The sequence below is a fragment of the Trachypithecus francoisi genome, unplaced genomic scaffold (genome assembly GCF_009764315.1).
Source record: "Trachypithecus francoisi isolate TF-2019V2 unplaced genomic scaffold, Tfra_2.0 Lachesis_group16, whole genome shotgun sequence".
In the NCBI taxonomy this organism is placed as follows: domain Eukaryota; kingdom Metazoa; phylum Chordata; class Mammalia; order Primates; family Cercopithecidae; genus Trachypithecus; species Trachypithecus francoisi.
The window spans coordinates 5946478-5969933 of record NW_022681461.1 but is presented as its reverse complement, the minus strand read 5'-3'; the positions used below and the strand labels follow the sequence as shown (position 1 = coordinate 5969933).

Here is a 23456-nt window from a genome sequence, read left to right as displayed (position 1 = left end):
AAAGAATGTGTTCAATTTAACCAAATGGACTTAAAATCCCTATCTGAACTCTCTTGCTAAGGCAGAGGCTGAACACTTGCAACAGCAGAGACCTTCTCAAGCTTCTGCAGAAAACCCTTTTCTCAAAGAACAGAACCCGGAGCCATAAATAAATCAAAGAAAGGGCCGGGCGCGGTGGCTCACGCCTGTAATCCCAGCACTTTGGGAGGCCGAGGCGTGTGGATCACGAGGTCAGGAGATCAAGACCATCCTGGCTAACACGGTGAAACCCCATCTCTACTAAAAATACAAAAAATTAGCCAGGCGTGGTGGTGGGTGCCTGTAGTCCCAGCCACTTGGGAGGCTGAGGCAGGATAATAGCGTGAACCCGGGAGGCGGAGCTTGCAGTGAGCCGACATCGCGCCACTGTAGTCCAGCCTGGGTGACAGAGTAAGACTCTGTCTCAAAATAATAATAATAATAATTCAACGAAGGAGATTTTGGTGTTAACTCCAGCTCGCCAGCCATTGCTTCCTTGGGTTACGGGTTCCTTAAAGGTAGTTTAAATGGGCAGCACATATGTTAACAGTGAGAGCCTGCCTGTCTCGCTTTCACTCATTTTGAGCTGAAGTTAACTGCTGATTAGACACTGGCCACACCACCAACATAAATGGAAGTCACCTCTGCCTGGGTATGTGCTGGACATGTCCCTGTCTGGAGGTGGGCTCAGGGTGCTTGTCCACTCTTGCTGGAAAAACCATTAAGACCTGCCTGATTGGATTAATGTCAGCTATGCCTAAGCTATGAGATTCAGCTCAGTCTCTTGGGATGACTCCACAAATGTGAGCAATTTCTTTTCTACCTTGCAAGAGTCAAGGAAGAGAAGGTTGTTCCCCCTGTTGCAGGCTTCTCTCCGGCTGCTGGTCAGGTGCCCACAGGACCGAGAGAGCAAGGGGGTGTAAGGAAGATGACAAGGGGGTGGGGAGTCTCCCGCCATCACACCCCGCTCACAGGTCTCTCACTGAAGTGGGCTTTCAATCTGAATAGACAGTATCTAGGCCGGGCGCGGTGGCTCACGCCTGTCATCCCAGCACTTTGGGAAGCTGAAGCGGGCGGATCACGAGGTCAGGAGATCGATCAGCCTGGCTAACACGGTGAAACCCCGTCTCTACTAAAAATACAAAAACAAAATTAGCCGGGCGCGGTGGCGGGCACCTGTAGTCCCAACTACTCGGGAGGCTGAGGTAGGAGAATGGTGTGAACCTGGGAGGTGGAGCTTGCAGTGAGCCAAGAATATGCTACTGCACTCCAGCCTGGGTGGTAGAGCTAGACTCTGTCTCCAAAAAAAAAAGTATATATATATATATATATCTCCAAAAAGCCAGACAGAAGTGCTTGGAAAATGGCATCTTTGCTTTTGAACTGTCTCAGAAAACAAGTGGGAGTTGCTTTCTATTTTCAAACAATTATATTTTATCTTTATCTGGCACATTTGGGGCCGTGGACGAGGAACAGAGCTGGAGAGAGTCTGTTAAGTGGATCCCTGGGAAAGCAAGGAAAGAGCTGAGATGGAATTTGACAGCTATGACATTCCTTCAGCAACGTTAAGTGCAGTAGACATGCGCACCAGCTGGCGGAGCATCACGTTTCAGAAACGCAGTGTGGAAATGCCCTGCCCTCATGCTGCCAGGCACTGATCCGAGGCCTGACAGGACATGGATGAAGAAGAAACTTCTACACCAAGAAGTGACTGTCAAGGAGGAGAGAGGGCGCTAAATAATGACAACCCGGCCGGGCACGGTGGCTCACACCACCTGTCATCCCAGCACTTTGGAAGGCCGAGGTGGGTGGATCACGAGGTCAGGCGATCGAGACCATCCTGGTCAACATGATGAAACTCCATCTCTACTCAAATACAAACAATTAGCTGGGTGTGGTGGTGCACGCCTGCAGTCCCAGCTACTCGGGAGGCTGAGGCAAGGGAATCGCTTGAACCCAGGAGGCGGAGGTTGCAGTGAGCAGAGATTGTGCCATTGCACTCCAGCCTGGTGACAGAGCGAGACTCTGACTCAAATAATAATAATAATAATAATAGTAATAATGATGTAAAATAACGACAACCCTGGGTAAGAAAAGCAACAAGAGAGGGGTAGGAGATCGGGGAGAAATAGAAGCAGGGGCCAGCAGACTGTGATATAAGGTGCTCCTCCACCGAGACTGGCAAGATGGTGGGTTGGATCCACAGCCTTCCCCTAGATGACACATGCTGAGAATAAACCTTCATAGGTATTAATAATGACGGAGTTTTAAAGGAAACTAAGGCTTTTTTAAGGTTGAAAAGGAATCCATGTCAAAATTCAAATGTAGCTACATATTGTGTACCAAGTTAATATTTTTCCCCTATTGTTTTGTTACAAAGTAGTAACCCATTCTCATAACTGTTTATCTATTATGACAGAGGCTGACTGTCCTAAATGGGCTGCCTCCCTGGGTGAAGCAGAGGAAGCTCAATCTGTGACTCACCAGGAGACAGAGCAGACTACCCACATTCACAAAGCAAAAACTCCCTAAGCTTTAGGTGCTCTGACAGTAATCTTCAAAACTCAATACTCTTTACTTTGAGTGCAAAACCTAGAGTACAAACCGTGACGAACACTATACAATAAAATTACCAGACATGCAAAGAAACAGGAAAATATAACCCATGGTCAAGAGGAAAAAAACGTTAGAATCAGCAGAGCAGGGTGGATTCAGCCATTTTCATACTGCTGATAAAGACAAACCCGAGACTGCGAACAAAAAGACGTTTAATTGGACTTACAGTTCCACATGGCTGTGGAGGCCTCCGAATCATGGTGGAAGGCAAAAGGCACTTCTTATATGGCAGCGGCAAGAGAAAAATGAGGAAGAAGCAAAAGTGGAAACCCCCGATAAACCCATCGGATCTCGTGAGACTTATTCACTGTGATGAGAATAGCACAGGAAAGACCAACCCCCATGATCCAATTTCCTCCCCCTGGGTCCCTCCCGCAACATGTGGGAATTCTGGGAGATACAATTCAAGTTGAGATTTGGGTGGGGACACAGCCAAACCGTATCACAGGGCTTTAAAGTAATGGATGTGGAAAACACAGAACAGAAGATGGTGTAGTGAAGATGTAGGGTATTTCAGGAGGGATGGAAAATGTAAAAGAAGAACTAAAAGGGAAGCCTAGAACTGAAACATAAGAGTCCACAATGAAAGATGCATTGGATGGTGCAGCCATGCACCACATAACGATGTTTTTGGTTAACAACAGATCACATACACAATGGTGGCCCCCCCAAGATTACAACGGGGCTGAAAAATAATCATTGCCTAGTGACGTCGGAGTTGTCCTGACACTGGAGTGCAGTTACTCAATTTTTAACAAACTCCCTGTAGCCTAAATGTACAGCGTCTATACAGTCTACAGTAGTGTACAGTAATGTGAAATGTCCTGGGTCTTCACATGCACTCACCACTCACTCACTGACTCACCCAGAACAGCTTCCAGTCCTGCAAGCTCCATTCACTGTAAGTGCCCTATATAAGTATACCATTTAATTTTTATACCATATTTTTACTGTACCTTTGTTGTGTTTAGATATACAAATACTTCCCATTATATTCCAGTTGTCCACAGTATTCAGTATAGTGAGATGCTGTACAAGTCTGTAACCTAGGAGCAACAGGCTGTACCATATAGCCTAGGTGTGCAGTAGGCGAAATCATCTAGGTGTGTGTAAGTACACTATATGATGTCCCTACAAGCAGAAAATCACTAATGCATTTCTCACAACGTATCTCCATTGTTACATGATGCATGGCTGTATAACAGAGTGGACACAGCAGAAGAAAAAAACCTATAAACTTCAAGACAGGTCAACAGGAGATTTCCAAACTGAAGCAAAGAGACAAAAAGATACAAATAAGAGACAACTCTGATACAAATATCTAACAAGGACATCAGAAAAATATGATAAGGGCCAGGTGCAGTGGCTCACATCTGTAATCCCAGCACTTTGAGAGGCCAAGGCAGGTGAATCACTTGAGGTCAGGAGTTTGAGACCAGCCTGGCCAACATGGTGAAACATCATCTCTACTAAAAACACAAAATCAGCTGGGCGTGGCAATGCGTGCCTGTAATCCCAGTTACTCAGGAGGCTGAGGCAGGACAATCGCTTGAACCTGGAAGGTGGAAGTTGCTGTGAGCCAAGATTATGCCATTGTACTCCAGTCTGGGCAACAGAGTAAGACTTTGTCGAAAGGAAAGTAAAGGAAAGGGGAGCGGAGGGGAGGGGAGGGGAAGGGGGAAGGGGGAAGGGGGAAGGGGGAAGGGGGAAGGGGGAAGGGGGAAGGGGGAAGGAGGAAGGAGGGCGGAAGGAGGAAGGAGGAAGGAGGAAGGAGGAAGGAAAGAAGGAAAGAAGAAAAGAAGAAAAATACGATGAGGATATCACAAGAGTATCTAACAAGGGCACCACAAGAGTGTTACGGACCAAAATGCCTACTATCAAAATGAGCAATGTCCTCCTCAAAACATTAGCCAACTGAATCCAGCAAAATAAACACAGACCATACTAAAGAGGCACATTGACCAACTGGGGTTAATTTAATGCCACTGCACTCTATATTTGAAAATAGTTAAAATACTTTGGAATAAACCCAACAAAAGACGTCAAAGGCCTCCACACTTGAAACTTCAAAAATCACAATGTTGAAATGAAAACATGTTCACAAAAATATGTGAACACAAATGTACATGGCTTTATTTATACGTGCCCCTAAATGCTCATCAGTAGGTGAATAAACATACTGTAGTATATTCATACAACAAAATATTTCTCATCAATAAACAGGAATGAAGTGCTGTACAGGCAACCAGAATAAATCTTTCAGATATTACATTTAATGAAAGAGGCCAGACATAAGAGTCTCCAAACAAAATGTCAACAGCACAAGGCAGGAATTTTTAGTTTTTATGTGTTGCATTCATTGTTGTATCCTCAACGTCTTGAATAGGACCTGGCGCGTAGTTGACTCTCCATAGAAATTAGTTAACTTTTTTTTTTTTTTTTTTTTGAGAGATGGAGTATTGCTCTGTTGCTCGTCCAGGCGGGAATGCAACATCACGATCTTGGCTCACTGCAACCTCCACCTCCTGGAAGTTGAATCTCCTGCCCAGCCTCCCAAATAGCTGGGACTACAGGCATTCACCACCATACCCAGCTAATTTTTGTATTTTTAGTGGAGACAGGGTTTCACTATATGTTGGCCAGGCTGGTCTCGAACTCCTGACCTCAGGTGATCCACCCACCTCAGCCTCCCAAAGTGCTGGGATTACAGGTGTGAGCCACCACGCCCGGCTGAAATTTGTTAACTGAATAAATGATGTCCTTGATAATTAGATGCTGTATATTTATTGCTCTCTGCTTCCAAAATGAAATGCTCTCAATATCTGACTAGACTGGCAACATATCAGATGTGGCAAAAACGTCCACCTGATCCAACTGAACATGCCCAACACCAATGTTCGATATCATAAAAATCCAAGTCAGCAGAACCTTGGAAATATTGGCTTTTGCCACGGCCACCTCTATGGCCAGGATCACATAAGGCGGCCAGAGGCAGAGAAGACAATGGCTCTGAGGGTGCCAGTTCCCTGGGAAGTAAATGCTGTTTTCTCCTACGCTGTTCAGGTGGCTACTCCCTCCCAAAGACTTTCCCCCTTGGAAGGCTGCTATTTCCTTGGAAAACCCTGAAGTCAGTTGGTAAGAGGCTCTCACTGTGCATAATACGGCATAAGAGCTGGCCCCTGGAATCCACGGGCTCGGGTGGAAACAAAACGGCCTAAAGCGGCATTCCACGTGCGAGTGCACATCAAGTGTGCACATTTTCATTACTGCTGAATTGCAAATATCCTGTGTCACCATATGGTCTCATTCATTATTTATTAATTATGTTTTATTTATTTATTTTTTTTGAGATGAAGTCTCGCTCTTTTAGCCCAGGCTAAAGTGCAGTGGCGTGATCTCGGCTCACTGCAACCTCCACCTCCTGGGTTCAAGCAATCCTCCTCCCTTGGCCTCCTGAGTAGCTGGGCTCACAGACATCTGCCACCATACTGGACTAATATTGTATTTTTAGTAGAGATGGGGTTTCTCCATGTTGGTCAGGCTCATCTCAAACTCTCGACCTCAGGTGATCTGCCCACCTCAGCCTCTCAAAGTGTTGGGATTACAGGCGTGAGCCACTGCGCCGAGCTTTTTCTTTTTTTTTTTTTTTTAAGATGGAATTTCGCTCTTGTTGCCTAGGCTGGAGTGCAATGGCGCGCTCTTGGCTCATTGCAACCTCTGCTTCCAGGGTTCAAGCAGTTCTCCTGCCTCAGTCTCCCAAGTAGCTGGGATTACAGGTGTGTGCCACCACGCCTGGCTAATTTTTGTATTTTTAGTAGAGATGGGGTTTCACCATGTTGGCCAGGCTGGTCTTGAACTCCTGACCTCAGGTGATACGCCCGTCTCAACCTCCCAAAGTGTTGGGATTACGGCGTGAGCCACCGCGCCCAGCCTATAGTCTGCATTTAGATGTGTGTATCTGTTCTTGAACTACCTTATTGATGATTGCCTGCTTAGTTACCTACTGCTCGTATCACATAACCTTAAAGCAAATTCAGTTTCTAGCTTTTATTCTGTTTCTGTACTATGGGACTTAAGGAAAGTTGTATTTTCTAGAAAACAGACCTTATCATAAAAAGATGTTACTGAGAAAAAAAGTAGACTGGCTTCCCTCCTTCAAGCTCTGCCTGAATTAAGTTGAACTTGATTACGTTGGTGGTCTGAGGGCTTTATTATCAAAGGCCAAATGGCAGCCTTTTGCCCGAGTTTGTCAGCAATAAGGCGGCTTGGTTTTTTTTAATTTTTGTTATTTTTTTTAAACATGGAGTCTCACTCTGTTGCCCAGGCTGGAGTGCAGTGGTGTGACCTCGGCTCACTGCAACTTCTACCTCCCAGGTTCAAGCAATGCTTGGGCATCAGCCTCCCAGCACCTGGGATTACAGGCACACGCCACCACGCTCAGCTACTGTTTGTATTTTTAGTAGAGAGGGAGTTTCACCAAGTTGGCCAGGCTGGTCTCCATCTCCTGACTTCAAGTGATCGGCCCGCCTTGGCCTCCCAAAGTGCTGAGATTACAGGCCTGAGCCACCAGGCCTGGCCTGGCTTAGTTTCCGCTGATGTCATTTCTAATTACCGGCTTCTTACTTGGCACTTTGAATTTTATAGTGCTGTTTTCCTGTAATTAGGATAAACGCTGAACTAGACTTATGAAAACTCCCCCAAAATAGCAAGGGAAGGAGTTTGGGCTGGCAGCTGGCCGAATTCCATGTAGACACACTCGGTGAGAGGTGCCTTCAAATCACCCGCTTGGAGAGGCTCATTATGTGAGTGAACATGTGGGGCTGGAGCTGGGGAGAGAAGTCAGACTTGGAAACAAGAAGTCCCGGGTCACAAGCGTCTGGATGGAGAACGGTTGACGTCTTGGAATTAACTGATGCTTGTTCCCGTAAGAAAATAACAGGGCCATGGCCCCAGGAAGGTGATTTCCCAGAGGCCAATAATTAACACAGCTTTTCATTATTCAAAAGAACAACACACTTTCCCTGAGCAGGTGTGTATGTGTGTGTATGTGTGTGTGTGAAGCACAATATGCATGCACACACCTGTAGGCCATGGGGTGGGTCCAGGACACCAACACAGGCCAGCCAAGGTCTCTGGTGCTCTGACTTCACGAAGGTAGCACCCCCCACCCCACCACCTCCCTCCCGCTAGAAGCAGGACCTGTGTATGGGCCTATACTCATCTAAATGTGCCACTTCTCAGCAGAGCAGGAAATATGAAATATGAGACAGGCAGCTTAGCATTAACCCTGGCCTCGGAAGCTCCATCTGTGGAGGCACCGCCTCTTCTTCAGGCTTTGTTCTCCATATACACACCCTCCTCGGCCCCAATTTCACAGGGATAGAAGGGAAAGCAATGTCTTATGGTGGTAAATCCTTTAACCTTCAAGGATATCCACCTCCCTCAACATGCAAAAGCTTTAGTCCCACACACCACAGTGCCCATGCGTGTGGACGGGCCAGGACAGCACCCAAGGAAGAGCCGTGAGTGGAAGCCCTGAGTCAGCAACCATCAGAATTCATGGCTAAGAATCCACGGTAGCATGTCTTGCTGTCACGCTGCACACAGGGCTAAGCCAAGGCGATACTACTGTTTGCTGTTCAACTCTCCCTTTACACAGAGAAGACACACGTCTTGACCAACAATGGAAGAATGCTAACTGTTGTGCATTTTCTATGGAAGTGGCCCAAAAGAGGTGCCACTGATAGGATAAACTGGTTGAGTAAAAGAATCAGAGAACCTATGGATTATTGTTTTAAGCTCACTGATTCTCTCCTTCTGTCTTCATTTGGTTATGGTCCGGAGATATCTTAAGCACATCATTATGGCGGGGTGGGGGAAGAGTCAGTCTACTGAAACACAGCCGAGGTCACTGGGGAAAAGAGACTCATGGCTGCAGAAAGATAACGGCCAGTGGGCTGCTACTACGCACTACAAAGTCAAAGAATGTCCTCGCGTGGAAAAGCCCTCTGCCAGAAAGCACAGTGGTGGTTACCAGAGGCTGAGACTGTGGAACTGGGGAGATGTTGGTCAAAGGATACAAAATTTCAGTTAGAAGGAGGACTAAGGTGAAGAGCTCGGTTTTACAACATGACTATAGTGAATAACAATGTATTGCAGATCACCTGGGGTCAGGAGTTCGAGACCAGCCTGGCCAATATGATGAAACCCTCTCTCTACTTAAAAAAAAATACATATATATAAATACACACACACACATATATACACACACATATTATATACATACATATGTATGTATATAATATGTGTGTGTATATATGTGTGTGTGTGTGTATATATATATAAATTAGCAGTGTGGTGGTGCACGCCTGTAATCCCAGCTACTTGGGAGACTGAGGCAGAAGAACTGCTTGAACCTGGGAGGCGGAGGTTTCAGTGAGCTGAGATTGTGCCACCGCTGCACTCCAGTCTGGGTGACAGAGCAAGACACCGTCTAAAAAAAATTGCTAAAAAAAACAGACTTTAAGTGTTTTCACTACAAGAAAATGAGGAGTATATCAAGTGAGGCATATGTCCATTAACTTGATTTAGCCATTCCACAATGTATACATACATCAAAACATCGTGTTGTACGCTGGAATATAGATAATTTTTATTAATATATATAGGCGGGAATAGAAAAATGTATTTGTAGAAAACTTTAATTCCCCCATAGAAAAAAATCCAAAAGATACTTCAGGAAAAAATAATGAAAAAGTTCAACAAAGTTGTGGGTATAAGATCTGTATCTAAAATTTAATGCCTTTCTCAACCACCACTAGCACAAAATTTAAAAATAAAATTTGGGAGAGACAGATATCAGTATCATTAGTAGAATCAATGAACCACCTGGAAACATACTTAAGAAAGACGTGCCCAGTCATCATGGAGAAAATTGTAAAACTATACTGCAAAGGGTACAGAGGCCGGGCGTGGTGGCTCACGCCTGCAATCCCAGCACTTTGGGAGGCCGAGGCACGTGGATCACCAGAGGTCAGGAGACCCGGTGGAACCCGGCCTCTACTAAAAATACTAAAATTAGCCAGGCGTGGTGGCGGGCGTCTGTAATCCCAGCTACTCAGGAGGCTGAGGCAGAGAATCGCTTGAACCTGGGAGGTGGAGGTTGCAGTGAGCCGAGATGGTGCCATTGCACTCCAGCCTGGGTGACAAGAGCGAAACTCCATCTCCAAAGAAAGGAAAGAAAAAAGAAAGAAAGAAAGAAAAGCGCACAGACAACTTAAATATCAAACTACAAACTAGAAACAGCAGCATCAGTTCTATCCTAATCAATCAAACTTCTATTCAATTCCAATACAAAGACATAAAATTCACAAGGAAAAGTACAAGGCAAAGAACAGGAAAGGTAATTTAGAAAAACGGTATGGTAATAAGGTGGGTCAATCATCAGCTCAGGCTGCCATAACTAATACCATAGACTGGGTGGCTGAAGCAACAGAAATGTATTTTCTCACACTCTGGAGGCTGGAAGTCCAACATCAAGGTGCCAGCCAATTTGGCTCCTGGTAGAGGTTCTCCTCCTGCCTTGCAGATGGCACCTGAGATCTCTATGTCTCTTCCTCTTGTGCAGTTCTCTTAGGTCAGGGCTCCACCCTTACGACCTTATTTAACCTTAATCACACCTTTCAAAGGTCCTGTCTCCAGTACAGGCTCTGTCGCCACATGAATTTGGGGGGAAAACACTTCGGTCCACAGCAGTAGAGGAGGGCATCGTTCCCTGCATATGGACAGACACGTTACAAAGCTGGACTGTTAGAATACTGTGGAATTAGTCCAGGAACAGAAGCTATAGGGACAAAACAGCCTATAAGCAGACCCACGTCTATAGAAATTTCACATAGGGCAGGGCTGATATTAAATTTAATGATTACAGATTAGGTCATTCATTAGATGATGCCAAGACTCCAGGCCATCTGTAGAGAAAAACATCATAGTAGAATACTAGTTTATACCAGCATAAAAATAAATTCTAGATGGAGTAATAACTATGGAAAGGCATATATCTAGAAATTATTTTGAAACTCTTATAAAGCAAGAAAAACAAATATTCCTTTTTTTTTTTTTTTTTTTTTGAGACTAAGTATTGCTCTGTTGCCCAGTGACGTGCAGTGGCGTGATCTTGGCTCGCTACAACCTCTGCCTCCTGGGTTCAAGCAATTCTCCTGTCTCCGCCTCCTGAGTAGCTGGAATTACAGACATGCACCACCATGCCTGGCTAATTTTTATATTTTTAGTAGAGACCGGGTTTCATGATGTTGGCCAGGCTGGTCTCAAACTCCTGACCTCAGGTGATCCAGTTGCCTTGGCCTCCCAAAGTGCTGCGATTACAGGCGTGAGCCACCACACCTGACCGAAAAACACATATTCTAACAGAAACATGGACAAAGTGCAGTCTATTTTAGTTATCTGCCATAGTTATTTTCTATAATGTCAAGACAAACATTGAATTAGTGAATACTGAGCCACTGTTCACAGAGTTAGCTTTCTGAGAGCCTCTGGTTACAACATTTGCTTCAACCAATCAATGCACACCTTGTTTGATGTACATTTGTGGTTAAAGACATCTATACTGCTGATTCGTGGAAAAGGCACAGCCTCTAACACATGTCTTCTCTGTAAGGCACATCACAGCTCCCTGCACTTGGGACACTGGATAGCACTTCAGCGCCACGCCTAGGAGCCATTCACCACAGCAGAATCACCAACAGAAAGCACACAAATAGGAAAAACAGTGACACACATAGTGACACTAAGTAGACAGAAAGGACGTGTGTTCGCAGCATGAGGACTAGAAGAAGAAAGCAGCGTTGTTTCCTTCAGTCTCAGCTGGAAACGTGTGTCAGGGAGCTCGGGTTTTCTCCACTCTGTGCATGTCCAAGAATGATCATGAAAACACCACGTGTGTTGATTTGGGGGACACCAAGTTTAGTGAATAAGCAAATTTGCAAACACGGAATCTGCAAATAATGAGGATAGGCTGGATACACACAGGTAATGCAGTGGCTTTTAAAACGACAAAATGATGTTCGACCTCACTATTTACTGGTGAAATGTAATGTAAAATTACTATTTGACACCTAAGATGCTGGCAACATTTTAAGTTCTGATAATACCATGTGCCAGAAAACATGAGGAAACAATAACTCATGTGAGGCTATGAATGACTTGGCCATCACAGAGGGCAATCTGGCCATTCCTGGGAGAGGTGGGTGATGCACACCTGTAAACCTGCTTCCTGATCTCTGTCCCTGGAGGACTTTCGCCCATAGGGACAAAGAGACATGGGATGGACAGTCACTATAAGAGGATCCCTGTCAGCGAAAAGAACTGACCTTCACTCAGCAGCCAATGCATGATTAAAGTGGAAACGGACTCACAGAACGGAATACTGTGTATTAGTTAAAATGAATTTAACCTACATGTATTAACATGGACTTTCAGACTGGAAAGCCCTCCACAACAACCTCCCCAAAAAATCTAGTTATACATCATTTACAAGAGAACTACCTAAAACAGAACACAGAAAGGTGAAAAACTAAAGAGTGGGACAGGAATCACAAAAAAGGTTCCTGGCAAATGCAAATTTAAAAAGCACAGGAATGCCCATCATGATGGAACAGTCACATGCTCTGCACATGAACTCTATTACTGTTACGCAAAACTGAGTTCAAGGCAAAAAGCATAAAAAGGGACTGTAAAAAGAAACCGAAAAATCCCACAAAAACCTATATAACCTTACAATACATGCAAAATATTAACAACAGATAACTAATAGAAACTAGCAAATCCAGAATGAGTGTGGGTGACTTTCACAAATCCTCAGGTATCTGGTACCCATGTGGACAAAAAAAATTACAGATACTTTCGGCCAGGCGTAGTGGTTCATGCCTGTAATTCCAGCATTCTGGGAGGCCGAGGCGGGCAGATCACGAGGTCAGGAGATCAAGACCACCCTAGCTAACACGGTGAAACACTGTCTCTACTAAAAATACAAAAAAATTAGCCAGCCGTGGTGGCAGGTGCCTGTAGTCCCAGCTACTCAGGAGGCTGAGGCAGGAGAATGGTGTGAACCCGGGAGGCGGAGCTTGCAGTGAGCAGAGATCACACCACTGCACTCCAGCCTGGGCGGCAGAGCAAGACTCTGTCTCAAAAAAAAAAAAAAGATACTTTTAATAACATACTTATACTCAGTCTCATAGATGAGTCAAGAAATGTGCAGCCACATCAAAGCATACTTATTTTTGAAACAATAGGCAAGATTCACAAAAATTGACCATATCTAACCAGTTACAAAGAAACATCTCAATAAATAATTAAGAGTAAAACATAAACAGCCCATATTCCCTAATAATAATGCAACAGAAGTCAGAAAACAGTATCAAACAACAAAAGCCTAAATGCATGGTAGAAGCAGGGAGATGGTATTCAGAGGAAACTTGACAGCTTTAAATGTATTTACTTGAAAATTTATAAATCACTAGTAAAAATTACTCTTTCAAGAGGCTGGAATGATATAAAAGATCACTTGAATCACTGCATACACCGGAATAGCTACACTTAAAAAGGCTAACCGCACCGATGTTGGGAAATATGTGGAGTGATCACATGTCTCCCACACTGTGGGTGGAGGTAAAAAGAGTTTAGGAGAAGGTCCGGGAATGTCTTATAAAATTAAGCACACACATGCCCTATAATCCAGCAGTTCTACGCCTAGGTAACACTAACAGAAATGAAAATACATGTCCACAAAAAACTTGTATAGAGTATTCCTACACAAGGAACTTTATTCATACTAGTCAAGCCTGGAATCTGCTTAAGTGTCTACCAACCAACTAGTGTGTTCATACAGTGAAATACTATTCAGCAATAAACAGCTGTAACCTACGGACATGTGTACAACACAGATGAATCTCAAAAGCACTGTGCTAAAAGGATACCAGGCTTAAGTGGCTACATGCTGAAGGATTTCATTTTTGTGATGTTTAATAACAGGAAAAACGAATCCATTACTTAAAAAATCAGAATAGTGGATGCCTGGGGTAGAAGGGAGTTGGCTAGGAAGTTGCACGACAGAACCTGCAGGCGTGACAGAGATTCTGTACCTGGAAAGGGTGTTTGGATCGCAGAGATTTATGCATTTGTCAGACCCTATTAGTGCTATACTTAAGACGTGTGCATTTCATTGGTATGCAAATTTTAACTGAAGCAGCAGCAGCAAGAATCATACACAGATACTGAAATCTCATTAATGATATACAGGCTGAAGTATTTCAGGGTAAATGTACAAGTATCTGCAACTCAGTGAAATGAATGAAAAATTTGATTGATGGACAGATGGAGGCTGGTTGGAATGATAAGTGATCAAGTTAGCACAGTAAAATGTAAACGCTAGCATCTAGCTGGTGAGTATATAGGAACCCACTATCAAATTCTTTCAACTGTATGTCTGAAATTTTTCATTATAAAATGTTAAGAAAAAGAAAACACCTTGGAACACAAAGCAAAGTAGTCCTTAATGAGAAAATTCCATTTAGATATTAATTATCATCAACCTGACCTAAAAATTCATTGTAATTCCAATCAAACTATTGTCAGAATTTTTCAAGGAAATTAGGACATTCTTTAATAAGACACAACATGAAAAATATTCATTTGTAAAAGTTTTAATTTCTATATGCTCAAGAAATGAGATGTAAAGAATTATCAAAATTCATTAAGAAACAATGTAAAGGAAAAACGAGTAAAGAATATGAAGTGGCAATTGACAAAGAGGAGTCATGAGTGCCAAGCAACGTGTGTCCACACGCTCAGCCTCACTAGTAACCAGGGAAATGGAGAACAAAGCAGGTCATTTATTCATTTTCCACCCTTCGACTGGTGGAAGTTAACAAGTTTGGAAGTCATCTTATGGAAGATAAGGAGAAATGGGTCCTTTGCCGTTGTGTCGGCAAGGTAATCGACGAACGGCCAATTTGCAGTATCAGTGATAAAAAGGGGTGCCTGTGCCCCTGCAGTTTTTCCCTCTTCAGAATCTCTCCCAGAGAAACCCAGCCACAGGTCTCAGGGCCAGGGCAGGGAGACGCGGTGGCGCGAGTGGCTGGGACGAGCCTTCCCTGATAGGAATGCCCATCGCGATGGAACAGTCACGTGCTCTGCACGTGAGTCCAGAAAGAGGGAAAGAGAGCATCTGGAAACTTCAAATACACTGAGATGGAAAGATTTCTACGAATAGTTAACTAAACATGTCAAGTATAGCATCATTTATGTAAAAAAGTACATAAAACTGTTAGGAGGTATTTCTTTTTAAAAATAGTTTTATGTTTATTGTCAAATAGCACTCCAGAAATTTCTCACCAATCGTGTATAGGTAAGCGCATTTCTTCACTGCCTCAGTAATACTGAGTAATTTCTGTTCTTTTAGACCTTTTTTTCAAGTTGATTGTTTTCTTAAGATGTATTTCCTTGGGTAGATGTATGTATGTACTGAGTGCCTAGAAACTCCCTGGATGATTTACCTTCGTGACAAGGGAGGTGGGAGGCCTGGAAGGATGGGAGGTCAGGCGGGACTTTCCGAAACTGCCCCAGTCATTTACATCAATGTGTGGATTAAATCCATAACTTAAAATGAGAAGAAAGTCAATGTAAAAATATTGTGAAATAATTTAAATAAATATATATATAAATTTATAATTTGTATATAAATACATGAATATGTTTAATATTTATATAATTATAGCTCTATAATTATATGCTATATATTTACAATATATTATATAGTTACATAATATATTTATGTAATATATATAAATGAGCTATAAAAGTTTTATTTATAAAATACACAAATATAGGCCGAGTGCAGCAGCTCATGCCTGTAATCTCAGCACTTTGAGAGGCCAAGGTGGACGGATCACTTGAGATCAGGAGTTTGAGACCAGTCTGGCCAACATCATGAAACCCCGTCTCTACTAAAAATACAAACATGAGCCGGGCGTGGTCGTGTGCACCTGTAATTCCAGCTACTTGGGAGGCTCAGACACGAGAACTGCCTGAACCTGGCAGGCAGAGGTTACAGTAAGCAGAGATTGCACCACTGCACTCCAGCCTGGGTGACAGGGCGAGACTCTCTTGAAAAATAAAATAACTAAAATAAAATACATAAATATAAAATAAGAGGAAACAATAGTTCAACTTTTGAAATGACTTATATGCCTTTTCCGAAGCCCCACAATTGTGCTCATGCTGCAATTTCTTCTTTCCTTACTCTGTGTCTAAAGGATTATTAAGGAAAAACGCTCCATCACTATTGCTTAGCACAGAATCTTCCCAAATATCTTCTGTCTAGGTCAGGTGTGGTGGCACACACCTACAATCCCAGTGATTTGGGAGGATGAGGCGGGAGGATGGCTCGAGGCAAGACTTTGTGACCAGTCTGGACAGCATAGTGAGACCCCATCTCTACAAATATAAGAAAAAATTATCTGGGTGTATGGTGGCACGTGCCTAAAGTCCCAGCTACTTGGGAGGCTGAACCGGGGAGGATGGCTTGAGCCCAGGAGTCCAAGACTGCAGTAAGCCGTGATTGTGCCACTGCACTCCAGTCTGGGTGAAAGAGCCAGGTCTGTCTAAAAAGAAAATCTGCCCTCTGTAAGCAAGCTGCTGATGTCTGCTGAGACAGGTCGCAGCCCTGCCGAGCCTCCCAGTGTAGTGTTGCAGCAGCACGCCATGGGTCAGATAATGGATACGAGGCCCAGGGAAACAGAAATCAGCCAATACTGCACACTTTACCCACGACTTCACCAAGCACTGCTCTCCAATAGGCCTGAGGAGGAAACGCAGAAGACCTGGACAGTCACTGCTCATCTCAAACACAGGCAACGAACGAGCACTCCTCTGTGTACATGATGGGAGAACGTGGGCGGTTCAGAGGGGACACTCCCAAGACAGCCTGGCCACAGTGGAACAACCTCGTGCTGGGAAACCAGAGGCCTGAGTTCAAAGCCACTGCTGCCAGCAGCTCTCGAAGGAGTGTGAGCCTGGCTGTGAGCCTCGGTCTCCTCATCTGCAAGGTGGGGTTGAGACCCCGCCCACGGTCACAGGGCGGCCCAAGGCTCAGGGGCACACATTTATTAACTGCAGCTGGTGGTGCTGGGATTTCAGAGTGAATTATGTCCCTGTTTCCAAACGTCCTAATGAGCCGGGATCCTTCCTGGTGCCCAGGCAACCCGGTCTGTATATTTATACTCCTCTCAGTAGCCCTGTGTAAGGTCATGATCACAGAAAGAAATTAACCATTTTGGGTTTTCTGACATTTTTTCTGTACAAGAAACATGGAAAATGTAAACGTTTCCCAACCCTAAGCAAGCACGTGGCCATCCCTGTATGAAACACAGCCAACTTCTAGCAAATTCGGCAAAGACATGAGCTGGCAGGATTTAAAACCCAGATTCTTACATAACAAAAACCCTCAGCGCAGCAGAACGTGGTTTGGGGGATACAGATACTTACTGAAAGTTATGATTTGGGCTGTGCGTTGGACCTAAAAAGAGGAAACAAAAACACGAGTTATTAATACTCCATGATTTGGAATATGACCTTCTTCAAATCAGGCCAGTGGTAAACAGGCTGAAGCCAGTGGGCTCACTGCTGGGCAGCTGTCCTCGGGCCTCAGGCTCCGCTCGTGGTTACGTCAGCAAGGCTGAAAACCACACACAAGGGAAGGGGCGCTTTGACACTGAGGGTATCTTTGTTTTTGGAGTTTTTGCCATCCTTACTGTCTCTCTTCTCATCTAGTCTTTACACACAGAATCTGTTTTACCACTTGTGATCAGATGGCGTGGGCTTGGGTGGCCGGGCCGGGGCGTTCGCTGCCTGGGGGGTTTTCACAGCTGGGATGAAGGGGACACATTCCTTCCTACCACTTAATTCCTTCACCAGGTGTGACGAGCACAGAGATTCAGAATCTCTGGTCATCGTGCTCAGCTCTCTCCCCAAACCATCCAGGCCAGCCTCGGACCCTGCCCAGCTGTACTGCAGTGTGGCCACCCTCCCACAGACACCTGACCTCCTAACACATGGCCTTCCTGATAAACACCTCGGCTCCCCGTGTGCGTCTGGGATTGTCTTCTGGGCTCCAGGTCTATAAACCACTCCATCTGCACCTATTTTCTTTTCTTTGGGACAGAGTTTCACTCTTGTCACCCAGGCTGGAGTGCACTGGTGCGATCTCGGCTCAAAGCAACCTCCACCTCCCAGGTTCAAGCGATTCTCCCGCCTCAGCCTTCTGAGTAGCTGGGAGTACAGGCACGCACCACCACACCCAGCTAATTTCTGTATTTGTAGTAGAGATGGGGTTTTGCCATGTTGGCCAGGCTGGTCTCAAAATCCTGACCTCACGTGATCTGCCCGCCTCGGCCTGCCAAACTGCTGGGATTACAGGCATGAGCCACCACCTGGCCGTATTTTCTTTTATTACTAGTAAATGGGTAACAGGTCAAGCTGTGCCTGGGGCACACGGGGAAAGCCGTAGGGAATGGTTTCACTGCTGTCCCCGCATCCGTGCTGACTCGTGTGTTCAGTTTCAAATAGCAACCAGACCTCTTGCTCAGTGGCTGGGAACCTTCGTATCTGCTAACCCACGACTTCAACTCCACTGCCCGACTCACCCAGCCGCACAAACAGGACGCCGGTGGCGGTAATGGTCTTCATCCCGTTGGTGGCCACGCACTGGTAGTAGCCAGTGTCTGTCGTGTCCAGGTCCTGGATTCGCAGTCGCGAGCCGTATTCTGTCTTCCGGATGATGATCCGCCGCGGCTCCTGCACCACTGGGGCGTCATTCTTCAGCCACCGCACGTTGGGGGGTGGGTTTCCCGCCACCTTGCAGTGCAGAATTGCCGTCTGGCCTTGGACAATGGTGATATTGTTTACTGGCTCCAGAAAATTCAGAAAGTAACCTGCCAAGGAGAGGGGTCACAAAAGAGCAAGCTTCAGTGAGGGCTGGAGGGAAGGGCCACCTGGAGCCTCCGTTATGAACTCCTCCGAGGGAAGTTTTCCATTTTCTGTCACCTACTAAAATAGGTTCTTGTTATCTGTGGTAATTATCTCCCAGAATGCTACAGGGAACACTGAATTAGTGAACACTGAACCACTGCTCCTACGGGAAATACAGAGTCAAATTCCTGCGAGCCTCTCGTCATAATATTTTCATCAAGTAACCAATACGTAACCTTGGTTTGTGTGTGTTTCTGTTTAAAGACACCATATTCAATGTGCACTGTTGATTCCTTCACATTGAACCCACGGCCAACAGCCTCATAACTCATGCCTGAACCAAGCTTCTCTCACACACATTATTTTCTCCATAAGGCACGTCGCAGCCTTCTTGCACTTAGGAACACCAGACCACTTCAGCGCTGCGCCTGGGGGCCATCATAAACAGTAAAATCACCAACAGAAAGCCCAAATATGCAAGAAACGTGGCACTAAATAGACCAAGAAAAGGCCACATGTTCACAGTATGAGAGCAGAAGCCAGGAAGCCTACCATCGCCTTGTTCAACCCCAGCTGGGACACAGATTTTTCACTGCCTTGGGCGTGTGTCTGTGAAAAGCCACAAAAGCACCATGAGTGTTGATCTGGGGGTTACAAATAGACTTTAGGTATTAGGTGAACTCACAAATACGGAATCTGCAAACGATGAGGATCAACTGTGCTTCTCTTTCCAACACTACATCTAAGCTGGGCTGGTCAAAATGATGTAAATTCACGCTCAGAAAGTCCCTCCTCCCCGCCTGCCACATCATTAAGCACAGAGCCACAGAAGTAAAATATAAAAAGGAGATGTGTTTCAAAATATGGACATCCCCAAACCAAGCTAATGTCCTGTAAATGGAACAGAAGTTACGATGCTGAGGGGAGCTGAAGGCTTTGTCCTGCTGCACCCAGGTCCAGAGCAGACAGACGCAGTCCCGCGCTCACACACTAGGGGGCACACGGGGTCTTAAAGCACCCAGAATGGGGAGTGAGTGGGCTGCTCCTAAGATGGACTCTCATAAACGCACACCCTAGATCCCGCACATGTGCAGTTCACAATAATAGGGTTTGTGCTCCTATCAGAATCTAATGCTGCTGCTGATCTGACAGGAGGTGGAGCTCAGGGGGTCATGTGATTGACGGGGAGTGGCTGTAAATACAGATGACGCTTCACTCGCTCACCCTCTGCTCACCTCCTGCTGTGTAGCCCAGTTCCTAACAGGCCACGCACCAGTAACCAGTCCATGGCCAGGAGGCTGAGGACCCTGCCATAGACATTTCTTTTGGATACATATAGAAATTGACCCTTCCTCAGGAAAGGATCTCTTAAAAAAGTATCAAAGAATTGACACTCACAAGATCATCATATCACATTGAGACAGTAAGACACCAGGCCCTCCATCATCATGATGGCTTCCTTACCCCTTCCACGTTCCCGTTTTCCCACACATAGCTACATTTCTTCCCTGCTATATAAAGCCCTCATTTTAGTCAGTCAGGGAGATGAATTTGAGGCTGAGCTCCCATCTCCTCAGCTGCATCACCGGATTAAAGCCTTCTTTCTTGGCAATAATTTTTGTGTCAGTGATTAGCTTTCCGTGTGGTGAGCAGCAGGAACTAGATCAAACCCTGGTGTTTCAGTAACATTAGGGGTCCCCTCTTTCCTTGACCAGTGGCTCCCCACTGCATCACTCCAACCGCTGCTTCCATTGCCACATCTACTGCTGAATCCAGTCTTCCAGCCCCGGCTTCCTAAGGACCTCTGTGGTTACACTGGTCCTACCCAGATAAGCCAGAATGATCCTCTCATCTCAAAATCATTAAATTAATCCCATCTGCAAGTTTTTAAAGATCTTGCCACTTTACTCAGCTATCTTAGTTATAACGGTTTCTGAGTTGATTGCCTTGGATTTTCTACATAGATAACATCTTCTTCAAATAACAATAACATAACCTTTTTGTTTTCAAAATTCATATCTCCCATATCTTTTTGCCTGTTTTTTCAGTATTCTTTATGATTTAAAAATGTTAAATGCTAAAATGCTGCAAACGTACAGAAAAACACAGCTATCAAATGATAACCATGAACAAAATGTATCAAGATTTGACATTAATTTTCCTGTATTTTACTTTGAACACTTAAAAAAAATTCTAGAATGCAACCAAAACCTACTCCTGTTTCTTCTTCTCCAGAGAACTTGTATGCATCATTCCAATGCATATTTATATTATTTTATATTTTCAGAAATTTTTCCTGAAAGGTCATATTTGTTAGTTGCTTTATTTCATCCATCTATGTTGGTTGATGTGCTCCATTTATTTTAATTACCGTGTCATAGATTGGTCCATTATACAAACAAACCACAATTTCCTTATCCATTTCCCAGTTGAACAAGAGTAAGCTGTTTCTACATTATTGCTATTATAATATTTAATGACCACCTATACAGATATCTTGTCCTGTGCATATACAAGAGTCTCTCAAAAGTACATACATGACTGGATAAAGAAAATGTGGTACCTATACACCATGGAATACAATGCAGCCATTAAGAAAAATTATATCCTTTGCAGCAACATAGATGCAGCTGGAGGCCATTACCCTAAGCAAAATAACACAGGAACAAAACCCCAAATACCTCATGTTCTTACTTATAAGTGGGAGTAAAACATTGAGTACACGTGGACATCAAGAAGGGGACAGCAGACACCCGGGTCTCCTGGAGGACTGAAGGCAGGAGAAGGCTGAGGACTAAAAAACTACCTATTGAGTACTATGCTCATTACCAGGGTGACAAAATAATCTGTACACCAAACCCCCATGACACACAATTGACCCATGTCACAAACCTCTACATGTACCCCTGAACCTAAAATAAAAGTTGGAAGGGGGGAAAAAAGTATCTACCTGGATGTCGTGTCATAGAGTCTTGAAATCTTTCATTGATCTGAGTCTCAAAAGTCCTTGAACCAATTTGTATTTCACTAACAGTATCTGAATTAAAGTGCTTCCCTACAGCTGTGCTGGAATTTGGTGTTTGAGGGCTTTAAAACATTTGCCAATCTGATGGACATAAAATAGTTCTGCGCTATTGTTTTAGTTCGCATCTTATGAATTCCTCGTGAGCTTCCACAACCTTTGGAATGTACTTCTCGTCACTGGGGTGCCCCTTCTGTAATTGTCTGTTCATCTATCTATTCTGATGCTTTTTCCAATTTCTGTAGTTAATTCAGTTTATCTTTTCCTTTTCTATGTATGCATTAAGTGTCAAATTTTCCTTCCACTCTTCTTTAGCCATCCAATAAATTAATCTTCACATCATTAGTCAGACCCAAATATTGTGTAATATATCTTATGACATTTTTCTTTTAGCTCTGAGTTATTTCAAGTGTGCTTTAATTGCACTGTTGTCACAGAATATGATCTGTGTGGTGACAATTCTTTGAAGCCACTGAGATATGCTCCGCAGAGTCAGCTTCCTGGAGATGGTCCACAGATGCTTAGTAAGAATGTGCTTAGTCTACGTTCATGGCAGAGTTTTATTTTTAAGTGCCCATTTGATCAAGCTTGTTGATTTTGTTGTTCATATTTTTAGTATGTTTATCTACTAGACTCAAAGAGTTTGCATTTGTCAAATAGCTTTTAGTAATTCTGTCAAGTTGAGTTGATAATATGGGAAATGATGGGGCTGAATGCACTCCCAACTTCAGTTTTATTACATCATTTGGTCCATATATCACTAAGCAACAATTCTGTCTAAAAGATTGTTTTATCTGATATTATTATAGCCATCCTCAGGGAACCTTTGGTTAACATAGCCCTACTTTTATCTTTTTAATATCTTCATCATTCTTATGATTCTGTATTAGACATAACTCTTATAAGTGGCATATAATTTTACATTTTGAGACTATGTTTTTAACTGATAAGTTTTATTTTTAATGTTTCCATTGTCTTTTGTTTTTTATTTCCTATCTTCTATTGGATTTTTAAATTCTCCATTTTCCCCCTCTGCTTATTTGAAAGTTACATATAAGTGGCTAGCTTAACTACTTTTTATAGGCATACCTAATTTAGCAAAGTCCTCCAATTACAAAAGACTTTAAATGCTATGAGCTACACACACACACAGAGAGAGAGAGAGAGAGAGAGGAGAAAGAGAGAGAGAGAGAGAGATGTCAAACTGCTTCCTAGTACTTAGATACACTCTGATTTTAAGCCTCTAATTATTGTTATTTTTACTGTCACGAGTATTTTGAGATCTACCAACTTGCTCACCAACTTCTTTCCTCACCAACACTTCTTGCACCTCACTCCTTCCTCTTAGGTTCAGTTGAGCTCATCCTGAATAACATTCATTCTTTGGGTAAAGGACTAAGGCTGTAAACACTCTCAGTCTTGGTCTAAAAACATCCATGACTTTCACACTTGAATGATAGTTTAGCTGGGTATAGAATCTGAGGCACTGCTGTCCTCTGGCTTTTATGGTGACTGTTGAAAGTCCTGCAGTTCTTGTTCCTTTGCAAGTATTCTGAACTTTCCCTTTCTTAGACTATTTTCAATATTTTTCCTTTGTCTTTGCCATCCCAGATTGTCTATCATTAATAGTAAAATTTATTTTTATTCCATCCTCCTCAGGTCTCAGTGCCCTTCCTCAAATCTGAAGATTTGTGCTTTCTGTCAAGTCTATTAAACCTCTATCAGTATTTCACAAAATATTAAATATCCTTCTAGA

The 23456-nt window shown here is 43.9% G+C and overlaps 1 protein-coding gene across 3 annotated transcripts in view; it reads right to left on the bottom strand.

The window, feature by feature from the left end:
* ROR2 (receptor tyrosine kinase like orphan receptor 2) overlaps positions 1-23456 on the bottom strand; it is a 226369-nt gene that overhangs the window by 16924 nt on the left and 185989 nt on the right. For all 3 annotated transcript variants that reach the window (XR_004443354.1, XM_033236791.1, XM_033236792.1), the window contains exons 3-4: positions 18354-18641; positions 17197-17227 (exon numbers count right to left, since the gene is read on the bottom strand). Coding sequence is in view for 2 of the 3 variants with exons in the window: in XM_033236791.1 (XP_033092682.1) it covers positions 17197-17227; positions 18354-18641 (319 nt within the window). In the remaining variant the exon portion in view is untranslated. The remainder of the gene's footprint in view (positions 1-17196; positions 17228-18353; positions 18642-23456) is intronic.